Source organism: Amborella trichopoda, chromosome 11 (genome assembly GCF_054954075.1).
Source record: "Amborella trichopoda isolate Santa Cruz 75 chromosome 11, AtrichopodaSantaCruz75HAP2 v2.0, whole genome shotgun sequence".
Lineage (NCBI taxonomy): Eukaryota > Viridiplantae > Streptophyta > Magnoliopsida > Amborellales > Amborellaceae > Amborella > Amborella trichopoda.
Genome location: NC_142346.1, coordinates 46,782,554 through 46,796,021, shown reverse-complemented (window position 1 = coordinate 46,796,021; position 13,468 = coordinate 46,782,554). Strand labels below are relative to the sequence as shown.

At 28.7% G+C, this 13,468-nt stretch overlaps 1 protein-coding gene across 1 annotated transcript; it reads right to left on the bottom strand.

Annotated features, from left to right (window-relative positions):
• Positions 1-3,545: 3,545 nt before the first annotated feature.
• LOC148779960 (uncharacterized) lies at positions 3,546-12,048 on the bottom strand. Its single transcript, XM_088851100.1, has 2 exons — positions 11,770-12,048; positions 3,546-4,935 (listed from the first exon to the last, which is right to left on the bottom strand). Exon 2 carries the CDS (start codon positions 4,907-4,909, stop codon positions 3,680-3,682), a length of 1,230 nt encoding a protein of 409 aa, XP_088707226.1. The 5' UTR covers positions 4,910-4,935; positions 11,770-12,048; the 3' UTR covers positions 3,546-3,679.
• Between the last annotated feature and the right edge of the window lie 1,420 nt (positions 12,049-13,468).

Genomic DNA, 13,468 nt, shown 5'->3' with positions numbered 1-13,468 from the left:
GGTGTCCGAGCACACGTGCGAGCGTGCCCCACATACACTCACACGTGCACACGCACGTGCGAGCGTGCCCCACGCACGTGTATCCGAGCGCACGTGCGAGCGTGCCCCACGCACACTCACTCGTACACACATGTGTCCGAGCGCACGTGCGAGGGTGCCCCACGCACACTCACACGCGCACACGTGTGTCCACACGCACATGTGAGATTGCTCAAATATTTTTGTACACATTTTATAATTCATATTGTATAGGTATTTATATACCAAATTTGAATACCCATCTTTCGATATGGGATAATTCCCAAACATCATTAAATAAAAACAATATGTAAATATAGTCTATTAATCAGCAATTTATAATCACATGTAGTTAGATGGCTTGATGGTTATTATTTTGAATTTTTTACTTGAGGTCCCAAGGTCGAATCCCCGCTTGATGGTTATTATTTTGAATTTTTTACTTGAGGTCCCAAGGTAGAATCCCCTTGGGGATTCCCTTGGGCATGTGTTGCATTTGAATCCCCTTGGGCATGTGTTGCATTTGAATCCCCTTGGGCATGTATTGCATAGTGGTTGGTATAAATATTTTTGTTGTTTTCGAATCCCTTGGGCATGTGTTATATTTTTGTTGTATATATAGTCATTGGTATACATATAAATATTTTTGTTGTATATATAGTGGTTGGTATAAATATAAATATTTTTGTAAATAATATAAAAGATATAAAAAAATGAAAAATAAAAAAATTAATTTTTTATATAACTGTTAATTTTTGTTGTATATAGTGGTATAATTATTTTTATAAATAATATGAAAGATATAAAAAAAATAAAATAAAAAGTTTATTCTATTTGAAATCTCTATCTTTCTACTCACAATCTCTTTTACTAAATTTATTATAGAAACCTAAAAAAATAAATTTTTGAAAAATTGAAGTGTTATTTCCAAAATTTGTACGCATTTTATTAAGTTTTACATTGATAACCAAATCTTTTATTTTATTTATGAATTTTTACATTATAAATTATGTAATATACTATTTTCTTACAGTTGTCAATAATATATTTTAAATTAGATAATATTATAAAATATTTTTAATTTGTTATTATTTGTCTAATAAAATAATTATAAAATGTAAACTAATAATTATAATTTCAATATATAATATTATAATTAGTGAGGTTGTAATAATTTTGGATTATAGTTACTTAGGCTATAATAGTTTGGGTTTTTTTAGCGGGTTAGGGTTTTTCGCCAAAACAAGATTTTAATGTCCATTTTTTCATTGATTAGTCTACTCTTTATAATAGTCCATATATAATTATATATTTTATCCATGATAATTCTATGATTTTTCTTTTATGTGATGCAAATTTAATAGTTAAAATAAATTTATGCGGGGCAAGAACATCTCAATATTCACAAATTGATAAAAAAAATGAAATTTAATAATGTAGTATCCTCATTTTTATTGGATTCCTAAAAAACAACATTTATAATGAATTTTAATAATTTTTTCGGATTTTTTTGAAGCTTTAATCTAACCGATTTAGTCGATTTCCAAACCGGATCGTCGATTCGCCGATCCGGATCGGTTTTTGAGGTGCCCGATCCGGGTCACGGATCCGTTTTTTAAATCATTGCTTACTGGGGTGCGGTTTGTATAGAGCCAAGGCTCTAAACAATCAAAGTAAAGGCTACATTCAAATAATGGCGCAAAATATGATTTCAATACTGGAAATCTTTGTGATAGCCTTAAAGTATACTTCCATCTTTAATTATAAAATTTAAAGCTTAAAAAATAGTGTAGATTGAGCAGATCTATGAAAACTTGAAAATCTTGAAAATTGATTGTCAAAAAATGCATTACAAGATACACTATTTTCAAAATATGAAATCTATTTTTTTCTCATGTCCATGCATCTTGATGTCGAGATGATCAATTTGATGATATTTGGGCATCAAAATAACCTCTTCTAATGAAATTTTTTACCAAACTTTTTCCATACTTAAAAGCAGGGACCTCACGTAAACTACACCGGCTTCCATCTGATAAATTATTTTAAAATTTAATATTTTGTTACTTTTCATCTATACGTCCAATGTATATAAATCGACTAGTTTTGTGTGAATAGTGTTTTACAACTCAAAGACATTAGTAATTGCAAATTTGCAATAGTTCTAATCAAGGAAAAAATTTATACACATTGGGGGATGCATTTCTACATTTGTGCCCCTGGCATAAACCATCCATTTTAAAGATTAAAAAATTATTGTTTTTAGCCCTTCAAATTTATTTATTTATATATATATATATTAATGATCTTTATGTCAGATATTATATATTCCTAAAAAATTAGAGCCAAAACCCATTTCAATTAAGAGGGAACGCATTCCTACATATGAGTCTGGGGACAAACTCTGTCCTATAATCTCATAATGGATGTTTGAGATAGAACACGGCGTAGGAATTTTGCATTCTTATAGAACGAGAATAAGGGTTAAATCGTGACTCAAAGAATAGTGCAAAACTATCAAAAAAAATTTAAAATGTACCGCTCAATGCTTTAAGAAGAATAGTTTGCGCTCTTGTTAAAAAAAAAAAGTAGAGATAAATTTTGAATCCATCTTACGGATTTTTGGATCCAATCATATTAGGGGTTAACAATCTGTAACATGCTGAATGTAAAAATAATTTTTATTGATGTATTTTTCGCACTCTTGATTTTTGGGTTTAGGTGGTATTACCACCTTTTTATTTATTTATTTTTGGATTCAGGTGGTATCATATCCATATTTAAGATGGATGTTAGATGAGTCAGAGGACAGGTGACGTATATGTAGAGTTACATCCCCGGCAGCACAAAGTACTTTATATGAGAGGAACCCCAAGTTCCAACATTAAAGAAAAAAGTTCATGTCAGGTCGCAATCTTATATTGTTGAAGCAAGATGCACCTCAAAAATCTTATAGAAGAGAGTGATCCGGCATTAAAGAACCCTCCAATTGATTATCTTGACTTTTAAATGGGTGAATATTGTAAAATAGTGCATATTGTAAAAGTTATTTGGACAATCTAATTTCAACATGTTCAAGTATTTCTTGATTTGCTCAATTTTTACTATTTTAAAATTTTAAATTTTATAACTAGTAATGAAAATAGATATTCAATAACTCATAAGGATTCTGGCACTGCACCCGAACCACACCTTATTTCTATAGTATAATGAAGCAACCTTGTTCAAAACCTTACCCAACATTAAAAAACCAAGTACTCAGCGATCGATTCATATAAATCGATTCATATAAAATATAGCTGAGGTCTTTATAGGATACTGATTTTTTACACAAATTTTAGAGTAACGCAAATGGAATTTTACGTATCGTATCAAAATTTGGCCAAACTTTTGTGGAAATTCTTGCTTTTATATATAGAATAATCCAAAAAAACATTATTGCCCATATAGAAAACCAATCACATTAACTTAAAATTCTCCATATAGAAAACCAATCACATTAACTTAAAATTCTACCAGAAAAGATGAAAAACAAAAATTATTATAATTGAAAAAAACTTCTCTCTTCGTAACAGATTATACTCGCATACAAAATTAACCCACCCTAAAGCAATCTTTTACAAAACTAACCCATTACAAAACTAACCCACTCTAAAGTAATCTAAGTTATTGCAAATAAAGTTGGTTTATAAAGAGAATAGGTTTTGCACCGATGACGGTGTCCTTCAACTGGCTCCAACTGTTTTTGATTTACATGATAAATAAATATATCTAAACTCACTCGATTTTGAAGAAATAACTTGTCTTCATCATAAAAGAAGACCAGATAAAACCAAGATTCCAACTTATGATCATGCTGATTTATTAGTTCCTCCCACTCCCATCCCCTATCTTCCTTCTTCAAAATCCAACCCACCAATTTATGATCATCGGTTATTCCGATAAAACAAGCACTGTACCCGAATGCTATGAGTGAACATAAACATTCACGTGGCGGCAAGGAAATTTGAGACCAACCCTCATTCTTCATATCAAAAACTATCAAACTATCTTCTTCCTCTGTTAGATAAGACTTAGAATGGAGAGATAGCATTCGAAGGCATGGACTTTTCCATTGGAAGCTTGGATGGAGCTTTATTATTCTCCAATTACCAATTCTTGAGTCGAAGATATGATATTTGCCCATCTCAGTCCAGCCCGATGTTTGAGCTAAAATCTTAAAATCATATGAATTTGAATCGAAATAAAACCCAAACAGATTGACATTGGGCAAGGATTCAGAGATGGTTGTGTATATGCCATTGACCGGGTTTATTATGATGAATGTGTATTCGAAGTATATGTAGTCTAAGTCATTCGTGTCATTCGTTCGGCACAAGTAGCACAACATGCCTTGAGAGCACTCTATACCCTCTAGATTGTCTATCTTAAACTTAGAGTAGCGTTGTACTACTTGAGAACCATTGTTGCATAAGAAGGTTAACTGGTTCATAAAATCGGTCATTCTAGAGAGACCGATGGAAAAATACTGGGAAGTATTACTAGGAGAAAGGTGATGGATTCTTGCAAATAAAGGAGAAAGTAGAAGTTCTTTCCATGTCTTGTTTAGGCATTTGAAATCCATTAAGGATTCTACAGGAAAGTGCAAGAGGATTTCAATTACCAGATCATCTGGTAAGAGTGAAGATAGAGAAACTTCTTCATGTAAGAGTGGAGATAGAGAAACTTCTCCGTGTATTGAACCTCGAGAAAACCTTGAACGCATCCATTTTATAATGGATATAATTTGAACAAGAAAACAATTGGATTTCATGGCCGAGAAAATTCGAGCAAGAGAACCTGTCAATTTCAAGATAGAGGAAATTGGAGCAAAAGAACCAGTTGAACCCATTGATTTCAGTACTCGAGCAAGAGAACCTGTTTTAATTCAAGCAAATGAAAATATATAATTGATTTCAGTACTCGAGCAAAAGAACCTGTTTCAATTCAAGCAAATAAAAATATATAATTGATTTCAGTATTGGAGCAAGAGAACCTGTTTCAATTCAAGCAAATGAAAATATATAATTGATTTCAGTACTGGAGCAAGAGATCCTGTTTCAATTCAAGCAAATGAAAATATATAATGGAATGCTAATCCTATTTCCTAATGTGTTTGGTTTTTAACTCCTAGAGGGGCTTTACAGTTAACCTTATGCAAAGATACAAAAATTCATTTAGGCATTTCAAGATTCTTATTTTAAGTTTAGGAACAAAATTAGTTCTCAATCATTAACATAATTCTCATTGAGGATGAGGCTTAGATAGATAGCACGCAGGTATTCAATGTAAATTTCTTATATTAATTTTTAAAAATATTGAAGAATGGACAAGTTGCCATGAATGCAAATTTAAAATGTTAAAAATTCATATGTAAAAATAAATGTAGTCATAGTTATAATTTTACATCATAAAAAATATAGTTTAAAAGCACAAAAGTTTTAAAAATTGGTGTTCCATTTATGTAGTCGAGAAAATAATTTATAAAAAAATTCCTGCAGTTAAGAAAAATTAAAATGAGTTGTAATTAAATTTTAAAATTATAATGAATATTTTAATAAATATAAAGTAACTTAGAAGGTTACTATAAAATTTCTTGAAATTGGTAATCAGTTATTTCAAAAGCATAAATTTTTTTGACAAGTTGCACGATGAAATTTCATGAAGCATAAGAAAAAGACATAAAAAGGAAAGAAACAAAAAAACGTACCTTGTGAGGTGTGAGAGAAGCTTGAAAGGAAAGCTTTTGAAAGAATGACATAGAAGTACAATAACACTTACATGAAATTGCATGAAAAAATTTATATATATATATATATATATATATATATATATATATATATATATATATATATATATATATATATATATATATAAATGAGAAAAGTTTATCTAAGGTTGCCACCTTAAAATGTAGAATTAAGGAATCACCTCAAAAATCTATTGGAAATCTGGTTTTAATTTTGAAAAAACACTCTAATCGATCATCTCGACATCGGGATGTATGAATATGAAAAAAAAAAAAAGGTTTTATCCCAAAAATAGTGCATCTTGCTACACATTATCTAGACCATCCATTTTCAAGATTTTCATATATTTATAGACCTACTTAATTTTAAATATTTTTAGAATTTAAAATTTTCTTATTAGGTATAAAAATAGATTTTAAGATAATATTAAGAATTTTTTACAACAAAATTGCATATTATGATAAAATTTTAAGGTGCTTTTTAATTGGATTGTTTAAGGTTGCAACTTTATAGAAACCTTATGATATATATATATATATATATATATATATATATATATATATATATATATATATATATATATATATATATATATATATATATATATATATATATATATTGCATGAAAAAATTTATATATATATATATATATAAATGAGAAAAGTTTATCTAAGGTTGCCACCTTAAAATGTAGAATTAAGGAATCACCTCAAAAATCTATTGGAAATCTGGTTTTAATTTTGAAAAAACACTCTAATCGATCATCTCGACATCGGGATGTATGAATATGAAAAAAAAAAAAAGGTTTTATCCCAAAAATAGTGCATCTTGCTACACATTATCTAGACCATCCATTTTCAAGATTTTCATATATTTATAGACCTACTTAATTTTAAATATTTTTAGAATTTAAAATTTTCTTATTAGGTATAAAAATAGATTTTAAGATAATATTAAGAATTTTTTACAACAAAATTGCATATTATGATAAAATTTTAAGGTGCTTTTTAATTGGATTGTTTAAGGTTGCAACTTTATAGAAACCTTACGATATATATATATATATATATATATATATATATATATATATATATATATATATATATATATATATATATATATATATATATATATATATGAGGAAAAAAAATGGAAAACTTACCTAATGAAGTGGGGACACGTGGCTATTTAGGGTTTAAGGGGATGGGAAAAACCCAAATACGTATATATTTTTGGAAGTTTATCCCCTTATATTTAGCAATAAAACAAAAGGATATCCGGTCTTTATTAGGAAAGTTATATTTCTCTTTTAATTATGAGGATAAATATATTTTACTTTCTAAGGATAAAGGTAACTGTACTTACAAAAATATGACCCGTCCTTTGAGAAGTTCATATTGATATACTAGATAAAAAGTTTTAAACCTTAATACACCACATGAAAAAAAATAAAATGTGTTTTCTTTTTAACTCCTTTTCAAATGGAGGGAAGTGGAGGGGCTTTACAGTTAAACTTATCTAAAGAAAAATTCATGTAGATATTTCAAGATTCTTAGTTTAAGTCTGAAAATAAAATTAGTTTTAAATCACCATATAATTTTAAGAGCACTAACATAATTATCATTAGGACGAGGCCTAGACAACATTAATTTGTTATATCATTTTTGAAAATATTTAAGAAAGGATGATGAATGCAATTTAAAGATATTAAATATTCGTATGCAAAAATAAACGTAGTGATAGTTACGATTTTTTCTCATAAAAAATTATAGTTTAAAAGTACAATTGGTGTTCTATTTATGTAGTCGAGAAAATAAGTTATTTAAATTTTTAAAAGTTTATAAAAAAAACCTTACATATAAAAATGCTGAAAATTAATTGCAATTAAATTTCAAAACTATATCGAATATTCTAATAAATATAAAGTAACTTAGAATAATTATTAAATTTTCCATAAAATTTTTAGGAATTGGTAATAAGTTGTTTCAAACGCATAAATTTTTTTGACAAAGGAATTTGCACTTAAAAAATTTCTACCACCGAAATACCCCCCTGAAAAAAAGTCCTTATAAAAAAGTCAATGAATCATCAATGAAGTTTAAAAGCATCATTTTAAATTTTTAAAATCAAATTTCTTTATAAAAATTATACTTAGAAAGGAAATTTAAAAAATATTGTTAAAAAAAATTGCTATAATTTTTAAAATAATAAATATTATGCAGTAAAAAAATAAAAATAGATAATTTATTTTATGAAGCACATTTCTTTCTTTTTTTTTCTTTTTTTTTTGCTGTTGGGTGAATTAGCGGGGATTGCAGGCTCCTAATGAAGGGAAAAACTTTATTCTTGGTTTTATAAGTTCTTGAGATATTAAAAAGAGAAGAAAATATGATTTATTAATTTTTACAATTAAGAAAACATTTTTCAGAAATTTATATATGCGCTAAAAACTTAGAAATCAATAAAAAGTTAATAAACTAAAAATTAAAAACATTAGAAAGGTCTTTTGCTGCTTAGAAGCAGTTGTAATTTTCGTAATATAAAAATGTAAAAGAATATACATAAATTCTTAGAATCATGAAACACTTAAATAAAGTTTTACGATTATTTGTTAAAAGTAATTTACTTTTAGAAAACAAAATAAAGCAACTAAATCGAATCCATTTTCCACAAACATTGGTTTCTATAAATTTTTAGTATAAATTATTCACACGTTTGTAACAACATTAAGCATCAAAGGAAAGCATGAAATTTTTCTCAATTAATAGGTAGAACATGAAAATTTTAGCAATTGTAAGATCTTAAATAATTTTTTTTAAAAATCATCCTTGAAATAATGGCATGAGCCAAAATTAATATAAAATCCGTACTTATGTAATTGAAATAAAACTGCTATATTACTTAGTAAAGGCAAGGCTTCTTTAGTATATACCTATTCTAAACCTTGTTCTACGATATATATGAAATAATAAAATTTAAGATAAAAAACGACGACTTACCTTTAAACATGAATAATTTTGTTGAGCCTAAAGGCATGATGAAAATACTTGAAAAAATAATAATAAATATTGAAAGAAGGACCTATGAGATCTTTTGTCAGGGAAATACAATTTTTTATTTATTTTTTAATAATAATCACCCCTTATAATTTTGGCAACAAGATCACTCATAGATGGTCTTATTACAAACAATAGAAATTCCAAAAATAAATAAGACATCAATAAAATAAATCTCAACTACTTGATGTCATTTATACAACTTAATATTGTGCTTGAGAATATAAAATAAAATAACAAATAAATAAAAGAAAAGATGCTGAAGATTACCTCAACCAGGCTTTTTACACCCTATATCGAGTCACCACATCTAATGACGCGGGATCAGCGGTCTACCTTTAATCTCGAAGCTGGAAAGCTGATTTCAGCCAAACTAGTTAACCACCCTTAAATCTCTACAAACCCTAACTCCAAAATACTTAAGCTAAATCTCTATAAAACCTTAACTCCAAAATAATTAGCCTCAAACCCTAATTTTCCCAATCCTTATATTAGATTATGAGAGAGAGAAAATCTCTATATTGGGATGTGCCCATGGGGTCTTTTTAAGAGAGAGAGTAGAGAGAGAAGGGCATGGCCCCTAGGGAAGAGAGAAAGAGAGTTTATATGAGAGAAGGGGATTATGAGAGAGAGGGGTTATGAGAGAGAGAGGTGTATAGAGATGGGGGAGAGCACCTCTATTTATTTATTGTGAATTTAGGTCTAGGGTTTCTTTAAGGTTTTCCATAGTTTGTCTCTTTCTTGAGATTGAATATAGACAGTTAATCAAGGTGATTTGTGGGGTGAGAGATCTAAACCATCAATTCCGTAGATGGGCCATCAACATTATAGAAGGTGCATGAACCATTATCCCCTTTCTTTAAACCATTTTTTTAATCAATATATTTAAATAAGTTAAATCTATTAAAATATTATGCATTCCATAAAATTACATAATCCATCTCATATTTCCCATATGAATATTTCAATAATATCAAGTCAAGATATTCCTTCAATAATCAAGATAAGTTATGATCAATATTTCCCAAACAATATTTGACCATATGCTTATAAGATGGACTTTCCAAAAATAACAAAACTTGATATCAAAGTAATAACAAATGGAGCAATGGGTGGGGCGTGCCACCCATATGTGGGCCCCCACCCATTTGTCACATGGTGGGCCCATGTGTACTATAGGCCACCATGAAAATTTTATAAATATTTTAAAATTTTATTTGAATTTTATATAATTTGTAAAATCAATAGCTTCATATTTATAATTCCAAAAATCATAAATAAAATATTAAAATATTCATAAAAATTCAAATAATAAATCTAAAATAATTTATATATAAAATAAACACAATTAAATTAATATGATGAGAAGTGGATCCATATGGTTCAAGAATTCTATCAAGGATCACTGGGTACTCCACCTTCAACTGTAGACTACATACCATACTTGCTTTATAGAACCGACCCAGTGTTGTACAGGCCCCACAGTCCAAGCATAGGCTCATTAGCGGGTCACCAAAGTTTGGTCGATGAGCGAAGGAGTCGCAATCCCAGTCTGTAGATTACAGGTCCTTCCCTAGGGGTATCTCTCGTACTGCATATGCTTCAGTCAAAGGTAGATATCTTATTTTTTCGAACAATTTATCTATATGTATGCCCTGTGATGGATCATGGATGAGATATGCCCTGTGATGGATCATGGATGAGAATTTGACCCCCGTCTCAGTAGGCCTACCATCACACAAATGGGTCACACAGTCCCTCGGCTCACTCATCTAGGCATAAGCTCTGACCTCGTCAAGGGCTAACTCAAAAACCATTCTCGGTTCATTTTTTATACTAAGGTATCTTGGGTTTTCCAATCGACTAGCTTAGATCATCAAGTACAGTCCGATATCAGCAAACATTGTTTTCTTAGTATGATCATCGAGGGACCACACTCCCACTGAGTTTATATTACACTATAATAAATGTTTTTCATTACACATTCATAAACCCAACAAATAATACAATAGAAAAATTATAATGGAACATGAAATAACTAAAAAGTCATTTCATTTCCTAATATCACAAAAGAACCATCTCAAGTTGCAATAAAGACTTTCATTAAGTTGCCTTAAGAATAAAAAAGAAGCACAACAGAAGGAAAATCTGTATGTAGTGATATGGTATATTTCCTTTTTTGTTGTTGTTGAACGGTAAAAAATAAGTAATGATCAAAATTTCTAGAAAATTAGCGATAGACAATATAAAACACTAATATTTCATAACCACAATATTAAAAATCTAAAAAATATTTTCAAGATAGAAACACTAATAATTAAATATATAAAGGTCATTTTAAAAAAAGAAAAGAAAGAAAGATACGAAGCTAGTGTTTTATTTTCTAAAAACAATAGGACAACAACTTTTAAATATTTGAAGCTTTGTAATTAGAATATGTAAAATTTAGTTTTTTAAAAATTTTAAAAACATAAAATTTTATAGCTTAAACGTTTTCTTAAAAAAAATTCAAGAAAAGAAAGAAAGCTTCTATCCAACTTTTGTTGAAAAGAAAAATTTCTTTTGAAATATTAAATAGAAAGTTCGAAAATTAGTCATAAATAATTTTTTAAAGCATAGAGATTAATAATTCAATGGATAAAAGTACTAAGTATAATGTAGAAATACAACATAATAAATATAAATCAACAAAAAATAATTATAAAAATTCTGGAAATTAGATATAATTAGATGATATTCTGTTTTTCTATTTGAAGATTCTTATGTTCTCGAACCAAAATAAAAAAACAAAAAAAAAAATGAATTTGTCAAAAAAATAACTTTAAGCTCTTGTATCAAGTTGCATGATGAAATTGCTTGAAGTATAAAAAAGAACATAAAAAGAAGGAAAAAAAAAAATACCATACCTCGTGAGGTGTGAGAGAGGCTTGAGAGAAAAGCTTTGAATCAATAAGCTTGAGGCTTGTGAGAAAAGCTTTGAATCAATAAGCTTGAGAAAAGCTTTGAATCAATAAGCTTGATGCTTGTGAGAAAAGCTTTGAATCAATAAGCTTGAGAAAAGCTTTGAATCAATAAGCTTGAATCAATAAGCTTTGAATCAATAAGCTTGACAATGAAGAGGTGTGAGAGAGACTTGAGAGAAAAGCTTTGAATCAATAAGCTTGAGAATGAAGTAGAAGTCCAATAAAACTTACAAGAAATTGTATGACATATATATAGAAAAAAACAAGAGGAGGCGAAAAAGAATTAGAAAAACTTATCCAATGAGGGGGGGACACGTGTTTATTTAGGGTTTAGGGGATGTGAAATACATGTATCTTTGGAAATGTATCCCCTTATCCCCTCATATTTAGGGGTAAAACAAGAGATGTATCTTTGGAAATGTATCCCCTTAGCCCCTAATATTTAGGGGTAAAACAAGGGATATCCCGCATTTATTAGGAAATTTATTTGGGAAATATATCCGCTTATCGCCTTATATTTAGGGGTAAAACAAGGGATGTATCTTTGGAAATGCATCCCCTTATCCCTTTATATTTAGGGGTAAAACAAGGGATATCCCGTATTTATTAGGAATTTTATTTGGAAAATATACCCCTAATCCCCTTATCCTTATCCCCTTATATTTAGGGGTAAAATAAGCGATGTATCTTTGGAAATGTATCCCCTTCTCCCCTTATATTTAGGGGTAAAACAAGGGATATCCCGTATTTATTAGGAAATTTATTTGGATTCAACCTAAATAGATATATTTAGCTAATATCATTTTCTAAAAAAGTGATAGAGGTAGATATATTAAAAGTTTTTTTTTATTTTTGAGATTGAGATAGAGAGGTACATAAAGATTAAGATATATATATATATATATATATATATATATATATATATATAACAGTTTTCTTGGTTTTTGGAAAGTGATAAACCTACATATATTGATAGGATGCCATTTACTAAAGAAGATATATTGAGAGATAAGAAAATATAGGATAAATACAATGCTACACATTCTCTCAATTTTAAAAGTTAAATTTCTATCTCTTTCTAAAATCCTCCCATGTATAGTTTTCTTATCTCTCTCCTCTAAATCTCCCAATATTATAAGAAAGATAATCTTTAAAAAGAGATTTGATTATTCATAATAATAAAAAAAAAGGTTCATCCTGATTCTCGTTTATTTCTTCTACACGTTACAAAACCAAAATTAATGGAAAGGCAATATTTAGAGAAAGAGAATTTAGTGAATCATAAAAAAAATCAAAATTATAAGAAGAAAGTAAGCAACTCTTACTCTCTCTCTCAATGTATTACGAGGGAGAGTGGGCGATAGAGGGGAGAGCACGGCGAGGAGGGAGAGAGAAGAGCCATGTGGGAGAGAGTGGGTCTATGGAGGAAGAGAGAGAGAGAGGGAGAGAGAAGATGGCAGAGAGAGGGAGAGTGATGGATGGAGAGGATGATTGATTTGAAAAAAGAGAATTTCTTTCTTATTTATTTTATTTTTTTTAAATTATTTATAAATACTTTTTAATAATTTATATGCCAATTCATAATCAAATTTTTTGTCCAGTATTCACGTGCAGGTATTCTAACCCTTTCGTGAAGTTTAAG

Coding starts and splice junctions, on each gene's coding strand:
- LOC148779960 (XM_088851100.1), bottom strand. CDS start 4,909: ATGGGTTCAACTGGTTCTTTTGCTCCAATTTCCTCTATCTTGAAATTG.